Below are 20,511 nucleotides of genomic sequence, written 5' to 3'. Positions count from 1 at the left end.
TCTTCGTTTATTCCACCTACGGTCGGACTAAATTGGTCGCTCTATATCTTCTTTTCTTGTATTCTATTCTACATGTCGGCGTTATAACCCCAGAAGCACGAATCTCATGTCAGTACCTATAGATCCAACGATGAGCGATCTGATCGAGACTCATAAACTCGCTGTAGTGGTGGTTGGACAGCAACTGCCAATGCTGTTTCAATAGCCAGTCTGAAAGCATTCCCTGAGAATCACCCGGTTACTTGATAGAAAGAGAGAGAAATATATATATATATATATATATATATAACTACATCATCACTTCAACTCTTATTGTGGTTGCTGCCATTATCTCCATCTCCGCCTGAGGCACTCGAAAGCCACGCTAAGTTGCTCCGCCCATCCCAACCCCGTCCAGCGTAAGTAAACCTCAGTCACCTCTCGCTCTGCCAACTGCAAACCCATTCAATCCCCGAGTCGGATGCCCCCGGTCGAATGACAGCATGTTTCTTGCGCGTCTCGGCTGAGGAGCTAATGGAATGTCCACCACTACGACCACTCCCGGCCACGTGCCACCGAACGGGGGAGGGCCGGACAGCAACCCCCTGGACGCTGGTAAGGGAACCAGGAGCCCACCGTCTGGCGAGCAGGCCATCGGAGAGCAAGGAGGAAGGACGAGCTGGCTGACGTGTGAAAAAAACTAGTGGACTACGACCCGATCGAGCACCTCAACGCCATCTTCTCCCACCCGTCTGCCCTGTCGTCGATCTCGCCGGTCTCGCACGCGCTCCGTGCCTACGAGGAGGAACTGGACAATGAGATCGGATCTCTCGTGGAGGAGCAAGTCACCTCGAATGCGGAGAGCGTGGAGCGCATCCAGGCCGCCAAGGCCGACTTGAGCGAGCTGTTCAAGAAGATCGACGAGGTGCGCGAGCACGCGGTGCGGACGGAACACTCGATCACGGAGATGACGGCCGACATCAAACAGCTGGACAATGCAAAGAAAAACCTGACGCTCTCCATGACCGCTCTGAAGCGGCTCCAGATGTTGACGACCGCGTACGAGCAGCTTCGCGCGCTCGGCAAAACGCGCCAGTACCGCGACTGCGCCCAACTGCTTCAGGCCGTCATCCAGCTCATGGCCAACTTCAAGTCGTACCGGTCCATCGACCAGATCGCCGCCCTCGGCCGAAACGTCGCCGACATCCAGCGCGAGCTTCTGGAGCAGGTCTGCGAGGATTTTGAGCTAGCCTTTGCCAAGGGCGAGGTCGCTCTGAGGAGACCTGTCCTAGCCGAGGGCTGTCTGGTCATGGACGCCCTGGGCGACCATGCTCGGTCGCGGCTGGTGACCTGGTATTGCAACTCGGAACTCCGCGAGTACCGACAGATCTTCCGGGGCAACGAGGAGGCGGGTTCTCTGGACAATATCTCGAGGCGGTATTCGTGGTTTCGACGGATCTTGAAAACGTACGACGAAGAGTACGCGGGGATTTTCCCCGCATCTTGGAGAGTGAACGAGATCTTGGCCAACGTGTTTTGTGAAGGCACCCGGGAAGACTTCAAGGGGATTCTTGCCCGGTCAGTGCGGAGTGGGCAGACGCTTGACGTCAACCTATTGCTGGCATGTTTGCAGGAAACGCTGGATTTCGAGCACTCGCTCGAAAGGCGCTTTACCAGCCCATCGCGCCCATCGACGGACACGTTCACCTCTGGTGAGGCCCCTGTCTTCAGCCAGGCCATCTCCGAGGCCTTTGAACCGTATCTGAGCGTATGGGTGGAGGCACAGGACAAGCAGCTCGCTGGTTTGATCCCCCGGTATCAACAGCAGCCACTGAAACCCCCGGATGAGGAGTTCAATTCCCACATCGTGATTTCGTCGTCCACCGAACTCTTCACCTTCTATCGGCACTCGTTGCAACAGTGTGCCAAGCTCTCCACGGGAGGCAGTCTCGGAGAGCTAGCAACCGTTTTTGCCAAATACCTCGATCAGTACGCACAGCAGGTTCTACTGTACTACATTAGCGAGCGGCCCACGGGACATACCCCATCGAAAGTGCCATCGCTGGAAGACCTTATCCTGGTGCTCAACACGTCAGATTACTGCTACACGACCTGCAGCCAGTTGGAGGAAAAGATCAAGGAGAGAATTGATGAGGGGCTCAAACAGACCGTCGATCTGCAAAGTCAAGCGGATTCTTTCATGGGGATTGCATCTGCGGCCGTCCGCGGCCTTGTTCGCATAATGGAAGGTGAATTAGAGCCCTGCTGGCGAGAGATGCGGAACACGCCCTGGAACAGGCTTGAGGCCGTCAGCGATCAAAGCACCTATGTAGCGGAACTACTCTCCAAGACAAAGACCAAGGCCCAGGAAATCCTGGAACTCCTTCACAAGCAGCAATACGCCCGCGCGTTTGTGGACAATCTTGTCGAGATGATAGCCAATATGTTTATCAGCAACATATTCAGCTGCAGGCCTGTCTCAGAGACAGGCGCAGAACAGGTAGCACCTCGACCACCTTGTAAAAAAAATAAAAATAAAAATAATGCTCCTGGCTGACTGTTATCGCAGATGCTTCTGGACTCCTACACCCTCAAGTCCGGACTATCATCTCTACTACCTGCCCCGGCTCCCACCGGGTTCGTCAAGCGGGTCAACTCTAGCTTTGCTAAGATCGAAACACTGCTCAAGACACTTCAAGTACGGCCGTCTCCCCCCGAGGCTCTGGTGCAGGCGTATTTAGTCCACATCGCGGACCGCAACAACGCCAACTTCCGCAAGGTTCTCGATCTCAAGGGCATCCGCAGCCGACAAGAGCAGAACCAACTCATCGAGCTGTTTCAGGTACACCGTGCGTCAGAACGCTACGCTCCGAATCTGCAGCAGAGCAACCCCATTCTCGCTGCGCTGCAGCAACCCGTGGCGACCACCGCCGCCTCAAGCAGCGTCTCGCAGGGACTAGGTGGCCTCAGTAACGCCGCGGCCTCCATCAGCACGTCGAACTTGCCCACGCGATTCGACCCATCCATTCTCGGCTCGGCCATCATCTCTGCAGCCAAGGACGGCGTCGACCGCTTTGGCAACCCCAGTCTCGGCAGCGCCCTGTCCGCCACCACCGCCATCCCTTCACCTGGTAATGTAGGATCGATGGCTCCCTCGCCCGGTGCGTCGTCGCCAGCTCTGTCGCCGCTTGCCCCGGGCCCCACGATCAACACCACCGCGACAGGCGAGACTAGTGCCGCGGCCAACTTGAACGAGAATCTCAAGAACATCGGCAAGTTCTTCCGCCGTGATCTAGGCTTTGGAGGGCGGTTCGGACGGGGCGATGATGGAGTCGATCAGAAGTGAATACTGTAGTATATATAGTGCTGTAGTTACGTTTATCCACTTTATTCCTTAAATTCAGCACCTTTATATGTATACTACTATTCAATGATTCATTTGCTTCTACTTCGAACCCAGGTAAACAGTACGGAGTACTCAGTTCTCAGTAGATGTTTAGTGTATGCTGACCATAGATGTGTGGTCAAGTATTCTCTTCTCAATCAGCAGTATGGTAAAGAGAAAAGGCACTACTGGAGTCCACCAATCTTCTATCCTAGCTGTCCTAGACTATTTGATCAAATTGATCATCATCTGAATCTACAATTCGTTGACCATGGTATACAGGTAGCATAGAAAATATGGATTAGCTAGCTAGTTTCCGGTATCCTTGCTAAATAAACCGTCTTCCACCAGGTACCATCTACCCTGACACAGATATCCACCAAGCTACATACTGGATTGTACTACTCGAGAACTTGCTACAGAGCTGGAAGACCTGTCAAGACAGTTAGCGTCTGACTCAGACCCATCAATGTGTGAAAATAATAAAACATTGCAGGATAGCGTCATTAAAAAATTAGAGTGTTGTTGTCGCTTATTGATCCTCAGCGCAGAAGCTCAGGGTTAAAAATGTATAATCATTCGCCATGTAAAGGAAAGAGGGTAGATGGAAAGTATTCATGAAGGGAAAGAAAAAAACTCACCGAAGTGTTTTTGGTAGACCATGGAATCTACGTCCATATGTCTAAGTGAAGGGAAATAAAAGACAGGCTTCCCAGGATGTAAAATGTTCATTTTCATTACCATTTCCCATACTCATGAAACCAAGAAATGGGTCGTCGAAAAAGCTATTGAACGGCTGGGAGCGTTTAGTCGAAGAGACCGAAGCCCATGTCATCGTCGGACTCCTCGGCCTCCTCTTCCTTCTCCTCGGCGGCAGGAGCATCAGAAGTGGCGGCAGCGGCGGCAGCAGCAGGAGCAGCAGAGGCGTAGGCATCGGGGTTAGCGATGCGGTCCTTGAGCTCCTCAATCTCAGGCCAGCTGTACTCGGTCTCCACGGCAACAGCCAGGACGTTCTTGTAGGAGTTGACAAGAGAGTGCATGACGGAAGGCAGGGTGGGGATGCCAGTGGCCAGGGAGATGGCGGTGATGGTGGTGACCGCGGTGTTGAAGGCCTTGAGAAGCTGAGACTCCTCAATGTCCAGAATCTCGGAGCCGAAGGTCTGACCATCCTGGTAGATCTGAGCAATGCTCATACCGTAGGTGAAGGGAGAGATGTTCAGCATGTTCAGGAGGGTGGCCTCGGAGGCACCGACCTTGCCGCCAGCCTCGACGAGCTTCAGGTCGGTGGTAATTTCGATGGTACCACGAGCAATCTTGGTGGGGACACCAAGAGCCTGGAAGAAAGAGGTCTTACCGGGTTCCATACCGGTGTTACCAGCAGGGACCCAGACATCAAGAGGGGCGACGGCACCGGCACGGGCGGGGGCCGCAACACGGTTCGAGAGAATCTTGGTGCGGGTTTCCTTCAGGTCGGCGTTGGTGAAGATGAAACCAACGTTGCCTGCAATTGCCCTCAATCAGTAATCATTTGAAAAGGATTCATCTTAGATCTCTCAACTCACCCTTGACGAAGGGAAGGAGACGCTCGTACTCCGGGTTGTCGTTGATGAAACCCTTGAGGGCACGGCGAACCTGGAATTTTTTTCGTCAATCAACTGCAATTGAAGGCTCTAGGAATCGCGCCCACATACCATGGTGTTCTTGCCCATAAGGACAACACCCTCACCACGGAGACTCAGACGAATCTCGTGCATCTGCTGGGAGCTGACATTGTCAACGCCGACGATGAAAACCGAGCTGTACTCCTGGAGAAGGTTCTTAAGCTTCTCGAAGTAAGCGGCCTTGGTAGCGGACTTGCCCCCCATGTCTCCTTTTGAGGCTGAAGATAGGATGTTTAAGGGCAAGTGGTAATGTTAGTTTGTTGTTGGTGGTGTCAAATTGACGTGGAGTTCAGGAAAGGAAATTTCGTGAAGCAAATTTTGGGGATTTTCATTTCGTGTGGCTTCGCTAGCGAGTGGTCACGTGATAACCCACCGGGTGGACTCTGGAGGCCCTCCCAACGAGACGCCGAAGACGCGGTATGGCAGACTGCCAGAAGACGGTCGCAGCACGAAAACCAGGTATTTTTCGCATTGGTTTGCGATTCAAGGTGTGTTTTGGTGCTATCAAGAGGAATATATCGAGTGTAGGCCCTGATCTTTGACCAGGTACTTCGCCATGAGTGCCTCGTTCCAACAGCCGTTTCAAGGCATCCTCTATGTGGACAAGAAGACTGCCGGCTCTCGGCGCTTGATGGTGGCCTCTGCGGGCTCCAAGCTCTACTCTTATGATGCTGCGAGCGGCCAGCGACTGGCTGTCTGGCCTGCGGACTCTGAGTTGAGGAACGAGGAGAGCCAGCCGGCTTCCGATCCCCAAGGCCCACCGGAGAAGAAGAGGAAGATCTCTGAGGCGAAGGATGTTGATGCCGTCTCAGTCACTTGGTCTAACATTCCTTTGCTGATTTCTTCGTCTAATGGGGAGTATGTCATTGCGCTTACTGCTGAAGACAAGTGCATCAGAGTGTTCAGAGTAGAGGACGACGGTACGCTGCGGCATCTGAGCGCCAGGTAAGGGCTATCTTTCCGTGGACTGTCGAGTTAACATGAACGGATTCTCATGCGTGTCTAGGTCTATGCCAAAGCGACCGTGTGCCATTGCTTTAACCAGTGATGATAGCACAGTGCTCTGCGGCGACAAGTTTGGGGACGTCTACGCTTTGCCCCTCCTTCCAGGCGAGAATGAGACCATTGGATTCTCGAGACATCTCGAGAAGAAAGCTTATCAGCCTGCAGCGACGAATCTCACTGTGCATACGAGGCGCAATCTGGAAGCTCTAGAGCAGCAGATGCGGCTGACTAATGTGCAAGGTTCCAAAGAGAATTCCGGTGCTACTTTTGAGCATGCGATTGTACTCGGCCATGTATCGATGCTCACAGACTTGGCCCTTGTCTCTCTATCCTCCCCTGCACGTAGCTATATCTTGACGGCAGATCGAGACGAGCATATTCGCGTGTCCCGTGGGCCTCCCCAAGCGTATGTGATTGAGAACTATTGCCTGGGCCATACTTCGTTCATCAGCAAGCTTTGCGTTCTCCCATGGGCGTCTGAGATTCTGGTCTCCGGAGGCGGAGACAGTTACTTACTTGTGTGGAAGTGGGCCGAAGGCAAGCTGCTGCAAAAGGTCTCCCTTCCAGAGGAAATTACAGGACACTCAGAGGTGGCGGTGCGGGGGATCTGGTCAGCTTCTTTCAAGGCTTCCGCGGACGCTTCGGACAACGTGAATGCAGTCCTGGTGGCAATTGAAGGGTGAGTTCCATCAGTCAAAGCTCTCCTTCTAGGCAAAGACTAAATCACCTCTTTGATCAGGTCCTCGAAACTGCTGTGCTACGTTGTCGAGCCAGACAACACAATGCGGCATCAGGCTGATATCCAGCTGACTGGCAATGCACTCAGCCTCGCCACCGTCGAATCGCAGGGGACTATCATTGTCTCTGTGGACGGGATCCGAGAACCTGGATCGTTTCAAGACTGGAGAACCGATTCCACGTCGCCTCAGATTCTCCTTGAGTCATTCAAAGTTCAGACCACGCAAGGAAACCTTAGCTGGGAACCTCTGGCCACCCCAATGACTACGGCGGTCAACTCTACAGGCACCACAGTGCTTGCGGCACTTGAACCGAAGCAGCAGAAGGAACTGAACGACTCGTTATATTCCGTGGGGAATCTCCGAAAGAGATCTCACGCAGATGACGAATAAGTCAACAAAAGTTGTAGTTATAGTTATATCATACCAGTCAATAGAATAATGTCAAGGCGAAAATAGATCAATATACTGCCCAAAAAACCCCATTCTATAATATATATCAAATTAATTGCACAACACAAGCTCAGGTATTAATCATTGCTAAGGCGATTGCTGCATGCGTCGCCCACCGAATCGCCAACCTCAAACCTCCGAAGAACCCCTCCTCCGCAAAGTCCCCCCTCTCTTCAACATATGATCTCTATTTCCACCATGCAGGAACAATTTGAACCTTTGCAGAATGATCTGCTTCTTAGAGCTGCCAGGGGTACTTTGCATTCTACCTGACTGTACTATGATCTCGTAAAAGCTGATGTGTTTGTTCGCAGGCGAAAAAGTCGAGCGGCCGCCGATATGGGTGATGCGACAGGGTGAGCACCGGAGAAAGAAGACTACAATCCTTTTATTGCGATATGTTGATGATTGTATCTAACGATCCGTTTTTTTTTAATAGCTGGTCGTTACCTCCCGGAGTATCATGAAGCCAAGGGCAATCGCGATTTCTTCGAGTGCTGTCGGTCGCCAGAGATTGCGTCCACGCTGACGATCCAGCCCATCGACCGGTACGCCGGGCTCATCGACGCGGCGATCATCTTCTCGGACATTCTTGTCATCCCGCAGGCGATGGGAATGCAGGTGGAGATGGTGGACAAGAAGGGGCCTCACTTTCCGGCGCCGCTGTCGTCGCCGGACGACGGGCAGTACGAGAAGGTCATGCAGAAGCAGGTGGACGTCAAAGCGGAGCTGGACTACGTCTACAAGGCCATCACCCTGACGCGGTTCAAGCTGAAGGGCCGGGTCCCGCTGATCGGGTTTTGCGGTGCTCCGTGGACTCTGCTGTGCTACATGGTGGAAGGCGGCGGCAGCAAATTCTTCGTCCAGTCGAAGAAGTGGATCTACAAGTACCCGAAGGAGTCACAGGCATTACTGCAGAAGATCGCAGAGATCTGCGTCGAGTACCTTGCTCTGCAGGTCGCGGCGGGCGCGCAGCTCGTGCAGGTCTTCGACTCGTGGGCGGGAGAATTGTCTCCGCCCACCTTTGCCACCTTCTCGCTGCCGTATCTGCGTCATATCTCCGCCAACCTTCCCCGGAGGCTGAGGGAGATGGGCCTCGAGCCGGTGCCCATGACGGTCTTCGCCAAGGGGGCATGGCACGGTCTCGAAGAGCTCTGCAACTCGGGCTACAACGTTGTCGGCCTCGACTGGATGCACGATCCTGCGGAGGCTAGACGTATCGCCAACGGCAGGGTGACCATTCAAGGCAACGCGGACCCTGGGGTGCTGTATGGGGGCCGGGAGGCCATCACTGCTGCTGTGGAGTATATGGTCAAGGGATTCGATGGTGGAAAGCAAGGATGGATTGCCAATCTGGGACATGGTAAGCTTTTTCTCTGGCTTATCTACAACAAATGTGGAACTTGGTTAACTCGATAGGCGTGACACCGTTTGTGAATCCCGAGGAATTGAAATTCTACTTTGAAGAAATCCATCGCCTGGCCGGATCGTCGTGAAGGAGGATAGGTAGAGCCCTTGAGGATGATGGCGTCGGCTGAAAGAAAATTAAGTAAATACGGAGTGCTGGATAGAATCGAATCAACGTGCATGACGTCTAAGCCATCCGTCGTTTCTATAGAGATATATATACACCTACGCAACCCGCCGTTGATTAGACCGCAATGTCCTCGTTCCTGTGAGAAAGATTGAATCAGCGTTTAATCCGTTGCTACAAAACTTTAGATAGAGGGAAAGACAAGGACAAGACATACCACAGCTCAGGCTTCTCCTCGATGAACTTCTCCATGATCTGCTTGCACTCCTCGTTATCCAGGACGACCACCTCCTTCCCGCGGTTGAGAAGATACTCTTCCCCACCGAGAAAGTTCTTGTTCTCCCCAATAACCACCCGCTTCACCTTGTAGAGGATACAGGCGCCCGTGCACATGTCGCAGGGTGACAGGGTCGTATACATGGTGGCGCCCTCGTAGGCTGAGGCAGGGAGACGGCCGGAGTTCTCAAGAGCTGACATCTCGGCCTAAGAATTCATCGAATTAAACCACCATCGCAGACATGAAGAAGCCTAAAAGGCTGGCTAGTGCTTACATGCAATGTAGCGCTCCCCTTCTGCACGCGCATGTTATGGCCGCGTCCAAGGATTTCTCCATCCTTGGAGACTAGACAGGCCCCGATCGGCACCCCGCCCTCAGCCAGGCCCTTCTTTGCTTCCTCGACGGCGGCGATAAACCCAGGATCCTGTTCCATGGTGACTAAAGAAAGGGGACTAGATCCAGAAAGATTGGATTTTCAAAGATGGATATTTACTACCCGCAGTTCTTGATTGGCAGATGTTTTCTTATTGTTCCAGGCCTGGCGTAAGAGACTTCGTTATTAACTTACATTGCAGGGAGGTTCTTGCTTATCGATAAGATAAGTGATATCGACGTCTGCCTGAGGCAAAATTACACACCATGAGATTAGTATGAGATACAACAACATAGCAATTGTAGAACAGGAATCATTATTATATCCACTTTAATGAAGCTTTATAGTTATGAAACTCCTATTATGTCTTTTTCTTCTATAATCCAACAGTTTATGCTTTCATGGTGATGATATATAAAATACCAGTGTATTGTAAATACCTTGAAAGCCTTCGCTGTAATACCCGGAATCGCCAGTGGCGGAAACCCTGAGAAAGCGGTCGAAGGCCACAGAATTGCATCGAACAGGCTGTGGAAGCGGCGCTCGGGCCACAAGACTGCCTGGTGGAAGAACAGAGAATCACAGCCTCTCTACCATGTAGTAATCATTCTGAGGGGACAGCGATCTGTCTGCCTTATTCTGACCTCACATAAAGCTACAAATTATTCAGATCCAAAACTATATGGCCCTAAAAACCAGCAATTAACTCGCGGTTTACCTAACCCAAGCAAGGCCACTGTGCTCATCTTTTGCTCTATCACGCCCGAGTCGTATCATAACGTATCACTCCCTCGGTACCAGGTACAGTTTCGGTATCATTACGGGACAGTATTTTTTTAAACTCTCCCCTTTGATAAACTGTTTCAACCAGCGAGATTTGCTGTGATTCGAATCTTCTTCTCATCGAGTCCCGCCGTTAGTTGCTCCGAAAGAGGCTCTGGAAGTTGTCGCCTTTCTTCTAACATCGCTCCTCTATCTGTCTAGTCCTCACTGTCTACTCGTTTCTTCTGCTTCTTCTTCTGCTGCTGCCGGTCGCCTACCCCTCTCTCTCTCCTCTCCGCCATCCACCACGGACACGCCCGGCTGACCGATCCTTGCTCCCTTCCCTCTGCGCACTCTGCTCTGCGCTTCCGCCTGAACAACAACTTTCCCCCGGTCTTAGTGCCTGACGAATACCCTCACAATGGTCAAGGACAACAAGTTTTATGATATCCTCGGGGTTCGTGTTGATTTTGTTGTCTTTTGACTCTTATCTTTTTTTTTCTTGCCGACGACAATCAGGCTGATTCGGATCCGTAAAAAATAGGTTGCCCCGACAGCTAGCGAAGCTCAGCTGAAAACCGCCTACAAGAAGGGCGCTCTTAAATACCATCCCGGTAGGATATGCTATTCCCCCGCGCTATCTCGAAAATGGTAAAATATGATGAATCGACGACACTTGCTGACGTTCCGGGCCTGCTCCAGACAAGAACACAAACAACCCCGAGGCTGCCGAGAAGTTCAAGGAACTCTCCAAGGCGTATGAAGTCCTCTCCGACCCTCAGAAGCGTCAGGTATACGATCAATTTGGTGAGGAAGGTCTGGAGCACGGTGGTGGTGGCGGCGGCATGGCTGCCGAGGACCTCTTCGCCCAGTTCTTCGGCGGCGGCGGCGGTGCCTTTGGCGGAATGTTTGGCGGTGGTATGAGAGAACAGGGCCCGAAGAAGGCCCGCACCATCCACCACGTGCACAAGGTCAACCTGGAGGACATCTACCGTGGTAAGGTGTCGAAGCTGGCGCTGCAGAAGTCGGTCATCTGTGCGGGCTGTGACGGCCGCGGCGGCAAGGAGGGTGCCGTCAAGTCGTGTACCGGGTGCAACGGTACCGGTATGAAGACCATGATGCGCCAGATGGGACCCATGATCCAGCGTTTCCAAACCGTCTGCCCGGACTGCAACGGGGAAGGTGAAATCATCCGCGAGAAGGACCGCTGTAAGAAGTGCAATGGCAAGAAGACCGTTGTGGAGCGCAAGGTGCTCCATGTTCACGTTGACAAGGGCGTCAAGAACGGCCACAAAATCGAGTTCCGCGGTGAGGGTGACCAGATGCCTGGTGTCCTGCCCGGCGACGTCGTCTTCGAGATCGAACAGAAGCCCCACTCGCGCTTCCAGCGCAAGGACGATGACCTTTTTTATTCGGCCGAGATCGACCTGCTCACTGCCCTCGCCGGCGGTGTCATCAACATCGAGCATCTTGATGAAAGATGGCTGACGGTCACGATCGCTCCTGGCGAAGTCATCACTCCTGGTAAGTGCATCTTTTTTTCTTTCTCTTTTTTATTGTATCGCCTCATTCTAATGGGAATTCAGGTTCCATCAAGGTCATCAAGGGTCAGGGTATGCCGTCATTCCGCCACCATGACTTTGGCAACCTGTACATCCAGTTCGGCGTCAAGTTCCCTGAAAAGGACCAGTTGAAGAACCTCGAGCTGCTCGAGCAGGTCCTGCCTACCCGGACCCCGCAGCCGCAACCGCCCGCGGACTCGATGGTGGAGGACTTTGAAGTCGAGGACATCGATGCGAGCGAGCACTCGCAAGCTCGCGCCCACGGCGCCGCGATGGACGAAGACGATGAGGACGGCGTCCCCCCGGGTGCTGAGAGAGTGCAGTGCGCGTCTCAGTAAACGGGCCGAGGTTGATATGGGCAATGTACTGATGAAATTTCTCACTTACGATACCATGCGGGTCTCCGCCTAGAATCTCTCTCTCTCTCTCTCTCTCTCTTAATCTCCAAATTCTTTCAGCGTTCATTATGAACCCGGACGCTTCATGCATTCGATGTTTCAATTTCCCTGAGACTGTTGACTTTCTAGAATATCTCGACAAGCGAGATCTGCGAGTCTCATGGTATCAGACCGTTGCACAGCATTGCTATGGCAGGATGGATGGGGCTATCACAGGGGGGTTTTTTTTTCCCGTTCGGCATGAGGATGAGACTCTTTTCTTCTTTTCTTTCCTCCCCTGCTGTTCATTGTTTTCCTTTTTTTTTTATTATTTCTCGTCTGCATCGAGGCGCACTTTGTCCGTTGCTTGCTCGTTCTGATCTTGGGCGTTGTCACTGGTTAATCTTATAGCTATAGAGGATGGCTTCGACAATGACTTTTTTTCGCATTGTAGCTGTAGTCAGTCTGAATGATAAGTACTAGACCTTGGGTGATGACTAGGTAGTTATTTCCGAGGACCTTGGAGTCTGGCATCAAGGACCCTAGGTACCTGTTCTCGTTACAACCATGTACTTGGTAGGTACTTACCTACCTACCTGAATATGAGCTCATGAAACCTAGATAGTATTCTGTCCTATTGGTTTAAACCAACATGTAGCCATAACTACCTAGATACTCCTGTAGTTGTATTGCACAGGGAATATACAAGACAGCTAAAATAGCTCCTAGATATGAGTACCCTGTACTACATAACCATGTCAGATCAGCTAACTTGTACGGGTAGAATTCCTGCTCGGCAAGATACTCCATAGGTACCGTCCACACTACTAAGGTACCACCAGTTGTTAGTTAGTTAGTTAACTAACTAACTAACTAGGTAGTACTCCCGGCTTAGTCAGACAGTTACATAACATCGGCTCTGTGCACCCTGGTTAAGCGTAACCCAAGAGAACGGGCGGTGGGCGCACCCATGGATGGATCCTCGTTGCCAGCCGTGGTTAGATGGAAGCCGATCTGTCGGCTCTGATTGCTCATGCATGACGCGATTTAAAGGCTGATGGCGTTGGGGCTCCGTTCCTGCAGGGATTTAATATGGAGTAAGTACGGAGTACTGAGTACTGAGTACTACAAAGTACCATAGAATATTAATATACGAAGACTACCTATTACATAGGTAGGTAGTACTCTGAGTATAACTGTGTTACTGCATGAGTGTACAGATATTGAGGTAGTCAATCAATAAGGGTCAGTATCTACTGTGGAATCCACTACTGTAGAATCTAGTATTCTTCCATAGGTGGTACTCCATAGTTTTAAGGTCAGTGCACGTGGGATTCACCATCTGCAGCGGCGATGGCGTGTTCAGCCGGGGAAATGATTGGCTGCTGATGAATATCAGGAAATCAGGGTAGGAATGTAGAATGCTAGTAGTATCCTGTACCTTAATAAATAGAGTAGCATACTCTGTACTATTACACATAAGGTACTTACTCTTATTACTACCTATATTTACTATATATTCATTATTAGCTATACTCTGTATATACTGAATGCCTACTAGTACCTTAGGTACTCCCTATCTACTCCGTACTCTGTACTCAGTACTCCGTACTCAGTACTCTGTACCACCCAACCACTACCACTAATTAACTGGTCCAACTAAACTACAATTACTCCATACTCTGTACTCTATCGATTAATCAGTTATTATGTAGTAGTACTACAAACTATCAGTGGAACCAGTAAATATCAGATTCGTATCCACACGCGTCACCCGGTCGCTTCCAGACCCTCAACACTTACGCAGCTCCTCCACGACTGAAACTTACCTCTGCCAGAGGGTCAGGATTAACACGACGCTAAACGCCACTCCTCCTCCTCCTCCTCTTCTTCTTATTCTTCTTCGTCTTCTTCTTCTTCTTCTTGCTTTTTCTTGTGACTTTCTTCGCTTGCTTTAGCTCCCTCTTCGTTTGTTCATCGCCTCGAGCTAGCTCAAGCCCTGTCCGCGATTCGCACTCTTTGACAGAAATCACGACATCTCTCTGCCGTCTCCTCGTTGCTTTTTACTACATATTCTTGACTGCCGCTGCAACCCAACTTCGTATTCATTATTTACTTTTTTATCCCCTTCCCCTTCTTCTTCTTCTTCTGCTGCTGCTGCTGAGCATCGCGTGATGGGAAGTATCTGAGCGCTGTACATATAAATTTGGCTGCTTCTTCTTCTTCGTCGTCGTCATCGTCGTCCCAACCACAGCCGTTTCAAACAAACCATCCGACCGACGACAACGAAGCAATTATGCCGTCAACTTCGACAAAAGTTGGTCACGGCCTTGCCAAGGCCCTGGGCATCAAGCTCAACTACCGTGACCCCCTGGGTTACGAGAGCGACCCCGTTACTCGCGGCGAATCGACCCTGTCGGCGGGGACAATCGACACCTATTCTTATACAGAGGAAGAACCCTCGAGTGCCGAGTGGATTGTTGAGCAGCTGCCCTCCCTTCAGGATCTAGGACACTACTTTTACAGTCTGTTCCCTTTTCTGCAATGGATCGGCAGGTATAACCTTCAATGGTTCGTGGGAGACTTGGTAGCCGGTAAGACTCCTCCCCCCTCCCCCCCCCTGGGGTTTATCTCAAAGACTGATGGATGTATAAAGGTATCACTGTTGGAGCCGTCGTGGTCCCTCAGGGTATGGCGTACGCTGAGTTGGCTGAATTGCCTGTGGAATATGGTCTCTACTCCTCCTTCATGGGTGTCCTGATTTACTGGTTCTTCGCCACCTCCAAGGATATCACGATCGGCGTACGTTCTGTCTCCTCTCTTTCCAGGGTTTCATCGCTAATGCTGTTCCTTTCTAGCCTGTCGCCGTTCTGTCCATGCTCGTGGGTAATATCATCCTGTCCGTTCAGGCCAAGCATCCCGAGTTTACTGGCCCCGAGATCGCCCAGGCGCTTTCCATCGTCGCCGGCGGTATCGTCACCTTCCTCGGTCTCACCCGCCTGGGCTTCATTGTCGACTTCATCCCCCTGCCCGCCATCTGCGCCTACATGACGGGCTCCGCCATCAACATCGCTGCCGGCCAGGTCAAGACCCTGCTCGGTCAGACGGCCGGCTTCTCCACCCGCGCCGCCACCTACATGGTTATCATCAACACCCTCAAGTACTTGCCCACCTGCCAGCTCGACGCCGCTATGGGCTTGACCGCGCTGGCCATGCTCTACATCATCCGCTCCGCCTGCAACTATGGCGCCCGCAAGCAACCCCATCGCGCCAAGGTCTACTTCTTCATCTCTACCCTGCGCACCGTCTTTGTCATTCTCTTCTACACCATGATCTCCGCCGCCGTCAACCTCCATCGCAAGGACAACCCGGCCTTTAAGATCCTCGGCTCAGTCCCACGAGGTATGCACCGCCTCTCTCTCTCTCTCTCTCTCTCTCTCTCTCTATTTTTTTTTTCTATCTACTAATGTCTCTACTATCAGGCTTCACGCATGCTGGAGTGCCCGTGATGAGCTCTGACCTTGTCAAGTCGCTCGTCTCTCAGCTCCCGGCCACCATCATCGTCATGTTGATCGAGCACATCTCCATCTCCAAATCTTTTGGTCGTGTCAACAACTACACCATCAACCCCTCCCAGGAATTCGTCGCCATTGGTATCTCCAACCTACTGGGCCCTTTCCTGGGCGCCTATCCTGCCACAGGCTCCTTCTCGCGTACCGCCATCAAGTCCAAGGCTGGCGTGCGGTCCCCGCTGGCCGGCCTGATCACCGCCATCGTCGTCCTTCTCGCCATCTACGCCCTCACCGCCGTCTTCTTCTACATCCCCTCCGCCCCCCTGTCCGGTGTCATCATCCACGCCGTCGGTGACCTGATCACCTCCCCCAACACCGTCTACCAATTTTGGCGCGTCTCCCCACTGGACGTCATCATCTTCTTCATCGGCGTCATTGTCATCGTCTTCAGCACCATCGAGGACGGCATCTATTGCGTCATCTCCGTCTCCGCTGCTGTCATGCTGTTCCGCATCGCCAAGGCGCGTGGCCGCTTCCTTGGCCAGGTACGCATCCATTCCGTCGTCGGCGACCACGTCCTCAACCCCGACGGCAAGTATGGCTCGCTGGGCTCCACCAACACTGGTGCTGGTGCTGGTGCTGGTGCTGCTACTGCTGCTACTACCACTTCCAGCACCACCACCCCAGAGGAGTCTGAGCACAAGTCCCGCACCATCTTCCTCCCGCTCAACCGTATGGATGGCTCCAACCCAGAAATCGAGTTGGAGCAGCCGCACCCGGGTATCTTCATCTACCGGTTCTCCGAAGGCTTCAACTACCCGAATGCCAACCACTACACCGATTACTTGGTCGACACCATCTTCAAGCAGACCCGCCGGACCAACCCCAATTCCTTCGGTCGGCCCGGCGATCGCCCGTGGAACAACCCGGGCCCCCGCCGGGGCAAGGTCGAGGAGGATCGCTCGCACCTGCCCATCCTACGCGCCGTCATCCTGGATTTCGCGTCGGTGAACAATGTCGACACGACCGCCATCCAGAACCTGATTGACATCCGCAACCAGCTGGACCTGTACGCCTCGCCCGAGCGCGTGCAGTGGCATTTCGCGCACATCAACAACCGCTGGACCAAGCGGGCGCTCGCCGCCGCCGGGTTTGGCTACCCTACCCCGACGTCGGACGACGGCTTCCACCGCTGGAAGCCCATCTACAGTGTCGCCGAGATTGGCGGCAGCGCCTCGGCCGCCGCCCACGCGGAGATCGTCAACCACGAGCGCGAGCTCAAGCTGAAGCAAAACGTCGACCCGGAGGCCGGCCTCAAGATGCCCGAGCCCGAGACACACGGCGTCGAGCACGCGATGAGCAACAGCAGCGGCGGAAGCAGCAACGACGTCCCTGCCGACAAGCTCGACGGCGCCCTGACGCACAGCCGGCCCTACCGCGGCGGCCGCAAGGTCACCGTCCACGGAGTCAACCGGCCTTTCTTCCACATCGACCTGACCAGCGCGCTGCAGAGTGCCGTCGCCAACGCGGCGGAGCTGGCCGTCGATCCAGAGACGCAGAAATAAATAATCCTGCCGTCGGTCGGAAGTGATGAGTACATAACACGTTGGAGTAATAATGTGCTCCCTGGTTGGAGTAAGATGCCATTTTGAGTCATTTGAGATACCATATACCCTTATACCATTACACATAATCAATACTACAGTTTACATAATAATACAGTAGTACTTGGAAGTATAGTAGAAGTATAGTAGAAGTATAGAAGTAAAAGTGGTGGCCTAGAATGTACCTCAGGCATCAACATAAAAAACACAAGAATTCATTGGGCCTCGCAAAGCATTCCAGATCGGGACAGGCTGAGCCTCGTCCAGGAAAAGCAACCGGACAACACTTCCTCCCTTGGTCATCTCTTCGCTCGAGTTGCTTGCGATTATAAAGATGGAATGCCTGCCAGGAAGAATCAAGGCAAGACATGTCCGTCATATTTTTTTTTGATTCGTCGCCATGTTCCTCGCCGCCAAATATGTGTACAAGAAGGCGAAAGCCAGAAACACAAACCATGGCGTCGAATTTGTCACCACCAGGTCCCATGGCGACGAGCCAAAGGACTTGACAGAGCCGACAGAGCCGACAGAACCGGCAGAGCCGACAGAAGCAGAAGCAAAGGCAATGCGCATCTACCGTATCAAACTGCTGGCTGCCCTCTTCCTGCCTTATTTCCTCGGCACGCTGGACTTTACCATCGTGGCGACGGCAGTGCCATATATAGCCTCACATTTCGGTCCTCCCCCCCCCCCCCCTCTGTGTGTGTGTATCTCTCTCTCACTGTATGTGATTGTCTCATCAAGTCTATAGACAAATTCGACCAACTCAACTGGGTCGTAACGGCATACACGCTCACCTCGACAACCTTCATCCCCGCCTTTGGCCAGCTGGCAGACGTCTTCGGTCGCCATGTTGCCCTCCAGCTGGCCGTCTTCCTCATGCTGGTCGGGAGCGTGCTGTGCGCCGCGGCGCAGGACTGGGCTATGCTCTTGTTCGGACGGGCAGTGCAGGGCGTCTCCTCGGCGGGGATTCTCAACATCATCATGGTCGTCTTGGTAGATCGTGGCTCGCTGGCGGATAATGCGAAGAATAATTCCTTCTTTGCTTTGGTCGGGGGGGTGGCATATTCTGTTGGACCGGTTATGGGCGGGTACGTCTTTTCATTCTTTTTTTTGCTTCAGGCAATGGCTAAATAACTAACTGCTAACTTTCTAGCTATTTGACGAGTGTAAGTTGATACTACTGAAGGAAGTACGAAAGTGAAAGTATGACGAACATCACAGGCAAGCTGGAGGTACTGCTTCGTTATCGCTATTCCAGTAAGTACCAAGTAACTCTCTCACTGTCTCATCTGACGATCAACTAATTTTTTTTTTTTTTTTTTTTGAGATTTCTGTGCTCTCCCACATTCTGATCTACCTCCTCCTCCGTCACGACCTGGTAGAAGGCACCCATTTCAAGAAAGGCTCTCGTCTGTCCTCCATCCTCCCGGCCCTGGCCACCCTCGACCTCGTGGGCATGACCCTCTTCGTCTTCGGCGTGGGCCTGATCATCCTCGGCACCGCCTGGGGCGGCGCTACCTACCCATGGACCTCGCCCAAGGTGGTGGCTCCAATCGTCGTCGGGGCCGTCTGCTTCATCCTCTTCTTCGTGTACGAGTACCTCCTTGAGCCGGGCAGGGTCTTTGCGCGGATCTTTCCCCGACAGACGCCCATGCTGCCCTATAGCATCTTCTCCAGGATCGATACGCTGTGGCTTGCAATCCTGCAGTTTGCAACGGGAGCAGGTATGAACCTCATTAACTCATTTTAAGCTCATTCTGCTAAGTACATAATCTATAGCCATGTTTTCCGTCTTCTACTTCATCAGCATTTTCTTCATCCTGGTCGAAGCGTGGCCTTCGTCCAAAGCCGGCGTGTCCTTGCTCTACTACATTCCAGGACTGGGAGGTACGTAGCATCTCTTTGAAGAGAAGGTAGCATCTCTTTGAAGAGAAGGTAGCATCTCTTTGAAAGAGAACTCCTGCTAATAAACCAGCTGGTGTCTATTCGGCCGTCTTCCTGTGCAACGTCTGGCCTAGACAGACCTTCGTTCCCCTCGCCTTCGGCACGTTTGCCGAGACAATCGGCCTCGCTCTGGTGACGTGGGCCATCCACTCCGAGAGCCTACCGTTGATCAAGGGGATGCTGGCGCTCGCAGGCGCAGGCACGGGCATCCGACTGATGCCCTCCACGCTGCACGTGGCCGGGGTGTGGCCGGAGCGGATCGCGGCGGCCATGTCGTTGATGCGGTTCGCGATGCCCTTTGGCGGTACCCTGACATTAACCATTATGGGGAGTGTCTTCAACAACAAATTCGGGGCAGCAGTTAGTAGTCTCACCAATACTACTACTACCACCAGCTTTAATGCGGTAGACACCTCCTCCCTTTCCTTCATCGACGATTTACCGGCTGCTGAACAGGCGGTGGTTCGCGCCGCAGGCAAGCAGGCCATCGTCTGGGCCTTTCTTGCCATCATGCCCATCATGGGCATCAGTCTGGTTACAGGCTGGTTTATTGGCAACGTGTGGATCAAGGGAAGGGGACAGAAGCACAGCGAGGTGATTTATGTGCCGTATTTATATGCATTGCTTAAGGGGGTCGACTCGAAGCAGATCACAGAGGCTGTATAGCAACACCAATCTTAGTACTTTACTTCTCTTCTTCTGTTCTTCTTTTTTGCAGTAACAGCATCTCGTGCTCCTTCATTGAATGTAGAGCTCGCTCAATCAATGAAGAACACCCGCCGTACCAGCCCACCCAAGAACAAACCCACTGAGTGCCTCGCCCATCACCCCCCCACCGAACCAAACATCCCTCCACGCGCCCTTCCTCTGCACCGCTCTCGACGAGTTGTGAACGAACCCGCGCTCGTCGATATCCGCAATCTCCCCGTTCGCCCCGGGGAAGAACACGCCCGCCCCGCCGCCCGACCGAGATATCAACAGTAAATGGAACACGCCCGAGACAAGCACCGTGCCGGACAGGTAGAATGCGAACCCGTATGCGGACTGGAGGGCGAGGATTCCCGCCACGAGACCCAGGAGGAAGGACGTCACGCTGTGCAGGTTGGTGAGGGTCTGCTCGTTAGCTTTTGGTCTGTGCTCTGTGGATTCGAGTTGGTTTACTTTATTGTTGTGTTGCACTGCCTCGGGAACGAGAGGGTTGAGTAAGAGCGAGAGCTCTTGTTTGCTGGGTGCCATTGTGCTGAGTGAGGTGGACAAGACGAAGTCAGTGACCAGGCAGTTGGTTGTCAGTTGAGATGCTTGGTGCTGTCTCGGGCCGATGGTTCCGAACATCTCTTCCTTAG

General features: G+C 52.8%; 9 protein-coding genes across 9 annotated transcripts; 6 read left to right on the top strand and 3 right to left on the bottom strand.

Moving 5' to 3' along the window:
* Positions 1-401: 401 nt before the first annotated feature.
* On the top strand, positions 402-3,411 carry ASPZODRAFT_131425 (hypothetical protein). Its single transcript, XM_022722759.1, has 3 exons — positions 402-594; positions 684-2,479; positions 2,549-3,411. Exons 1-3 carry the CDS (start codon positions 519-521, stop codon positions 3,323-3,325), a joined length of 2,649 nt encoding a protein of 882 aa, XP_022582344.1. The 5' UTR covers positions 402-518; the 3' UTR covers positions 3,326-3,411.
* A 759-nt stretch (positions 3,412-4,170) lies between these two features.
* Positions 4,171-5,229, bottom strand: ASPZODRAFT_141402 (hypothetical protein; the record flags this gene model as incomplete). Its single annotated transcript, XM_022724748.1, has 3 exons — positions 4,171-4,865; positions 4,927-4,996; positions 5,056-5,229. The coding sequence occupies 3 exons, from the start codon at positions 5,227-5,229 to the stop codon at positions 4,171-4,173; spliced, it is 939 nt and encodes a 312-aa protein (XP_022582343.1).
* A 210-nt stretch (positions 5,230-5,439) lies between these two features.
* ASPZODRAFT_131423 (hypothetical protein) lies at positions 5,440-7,251 on the top strand. The gene is made up of 4 exons (XM_022722758.1): positions 5,440-5,513; positions 5,572-5,970; positions 6,032-6,709; positions 6,770-7,251. The coding sequence occupies exons 2-4, from the start codon at positions 5,582-5,584 to the stop codon at positions 7,158-7,160; spliced, it is 1,458 nt and encodes a 485-aa protein (XP_022582342.1). The 5' UTR covers positions 5,440-5,513; positions 5,572-5,581; the 3' UTR covers positions 7,161-7,251.
* Positions 7,252-7,418: 167 nt separating this feature from the next.
* Positions 7,419-8,716, top strand: ASPZODRAFT_64029 (hypothetical protein; the record flags this gene model as incomplete). Its single annotated transcript, XM_022729199.1, has 4 exons — positions 7,419-7,473; positions 7,535-7,576; positions 7,660-8,583; positions 8,640-8,716. 4 exons carry the CDS (start codon positions 7,419-7,421, stop codon positions 8,714-8,716), a joined length of 1,098 nt encoding a protein of 365 aa, XP_022582341.1.
* Positions 8,717-8,852: 136 nt separating this feature from the next.
* ASPZODRAFT_131422 (hypothetical protein) lies at positions 8,853-9,459 on the bottom strand. Its single transcript, XM_022722757.1, has 3 exons — positions 9,306-9,459; positions 8,972-9,237; positions 8,853-8,893 (listed from the first exon to the last, which is right to left on the bottom strand). The coding sequence occupies exons 1-3, from the start codon at positions 9,336-9,338 to the stop codon at positions 8,872-8,874; spliced, it is 321 nt and encodes a 106-aa protein (XP_022582340.1). The 5' UTR covers positions 9,339-9,459; the 3' UTR covers positions 8,853-8,871.
* Positions 9,460-10,587: 1,128 nt separating this feature from the next.
* Positions 10,588-12,066, top strand: ASPZODRAFT_63842 (hypothetical protein; the record flags this gene model as incomplete). The annotated part of the gene is made up of 4 exons (XM_022729187.1): positions 10,588-10,623; positions 10,711-10,780; positions 10,869-11,690; positions 11,753-12,066. The coding sequence occupies 4 exons, from the start codon at positions 10,588-10,590 to the stop codon at positions 12,064-12,066; spliced, it is 1,242 nt and encodes a 413-aa protein (XP_022582339.1).
* A 2,335-nt stretch (positions 12,067-14,401) lies between these two features.
* On the top strand, positions 14,402-17,182 carry ASPZODRAFT_151268 (hypothetical protein; the record flags this gene model as incomplete). The annotated part of the gene is made up of 4 exons (XM_022725722.1): positions 14,402-14,699; positions 14,762-14,907; positions 14,964-15,507; positions 15,588-17,182. 4 exons carry the CDS (start codon positions 14,402-14,404, stop codon positions 17,180-17,182), a joined length of 2,583 nt encoding a protein of 860 aa, XP_022582338.1.
* A 439-nt stretch (positions 17,183-17,621) lies between these two features.
* Positions 17,622-19,834, top strand: ASPZODRAFT_15276 (hypothetical protein; the record flags this gene model as incomplete). Its single annotated transcript, XM_022725888.1, has 7 exons — positions 17,622-17,898; positions 17,973-18,312; positions 18,378-18,390; positions 18,446-18,481; positions 18,552-18,948; positions 19,004-19,111; positions 19,200-19,834. The coding sequence occupies 7 exons, from the start codon at positions 17,622-17,624 to the stop codon at positions 19,832-19,834; spliced, it is 1,806 nt and encodes a 601-aa protein (XP_022582337.1).
* Positions 19,835-19,930: 96 nt separating this feature from the next.
* On the bottom strand, positions 19,931-20,404 carry ASPZODRAFT_15275 (hypothetical protein; the record flags this gene model as incomplete). Its single annotated transcript, XM_022725887.1, has 2 exons — positions 19,931-20,281; positions 20,330-20,404. The coding sequence occupies 2 exons, from the start codon at positions 20,402-20,404 to the stop codon at positions 19,931-19,933; spliced, it is 426 nt and encodes a 141-aa protein (XP_022582336.1).
* Positions 20,405-20,511: the final 107 nt, after the last annotated feature.

This window comes from Penicilliopsis zonata (assembly GCF_001890105.1).
Source record: "Penicilliopsis zonata CBS 506.65 unplaced genomic scaffold ASPZOscaffold_5, whole genome shotgun sequence".
NCBI lineage: Eukaryota > Fungi > Ascomycota > Eurotiomycetes > Eurotiales > Aspergillaceae > Penicilliopsis > Penicilliopsis zonata.
This window is presented reverse-complemented; position numbering and strand designations above follow the sequence as displayed.

Bases quoted from the DNA above. Each gene is read 5' to 3' on its own strand.
- ASPZODRAFT_131425 (XM_022722759.1), top strand. From the start codon at position 519: ATGTCCACCACTACGACCACTCCCGGCCACGTGCCACCGAACGGGGGA. The intron at 595-683 runs GTAAGGGAACCA...GAAAAAAACTAG, and splicing joins CAGCAACCCCCTGGACGCTG to TGGACTACGACCCGATCGAG. The intron at 2,480-2,548 runs GTAGCACCTCGA...CTGTTATCGCAG, and splicing joins CAGAGACAGGCGCAGAACAG to ATGCTTCTGGACTCCTACAC.
- ASPZODRAFT_131423 (XM_022722758.1), top strand. From the start codon at position 5,582: ATGAGTGCCTCGTTCCAACAGCCGTTTCAAGGCATCCTCTATGTGGAC. The intron at 5,971-6,031 runs GTAAGGGCTATC...ATGCGTGTCTAG, and splicing joins CTGCGGCATCTGAGCGCCAG to GTCTATGCCAAAGCGACCGT. The intron at 6,710-6,769 runs GTGAGTTCCATC...CTCTTTGATCAG, and splicing joins GTCCTGGTGGCAATTGAAGG to GTCCTCGAAACTGCTGTGCT.
- ASPZODRAFT_131422 (XM_022722757.1), bottom strand. From the start codon at position 9,338: ATGCGCGTGCAGAAGGGGAGCGCTACATTGCAT. The intron at 9,238-9,305 runs GTAAGCACTAGC...ATGAATTCTTAG, and splicing joins AGGGGAGCGCTACATTGCAT to GCCGAGATGTCAGCTCTTGA. The intron at 8,894-8,971 runs GTATGTCTTGTC...TCTTTCTCACAG, and splicing joins GAGGAGAAGCCTGAGCTGTG to GAACGAGGACATTGCGGTCT.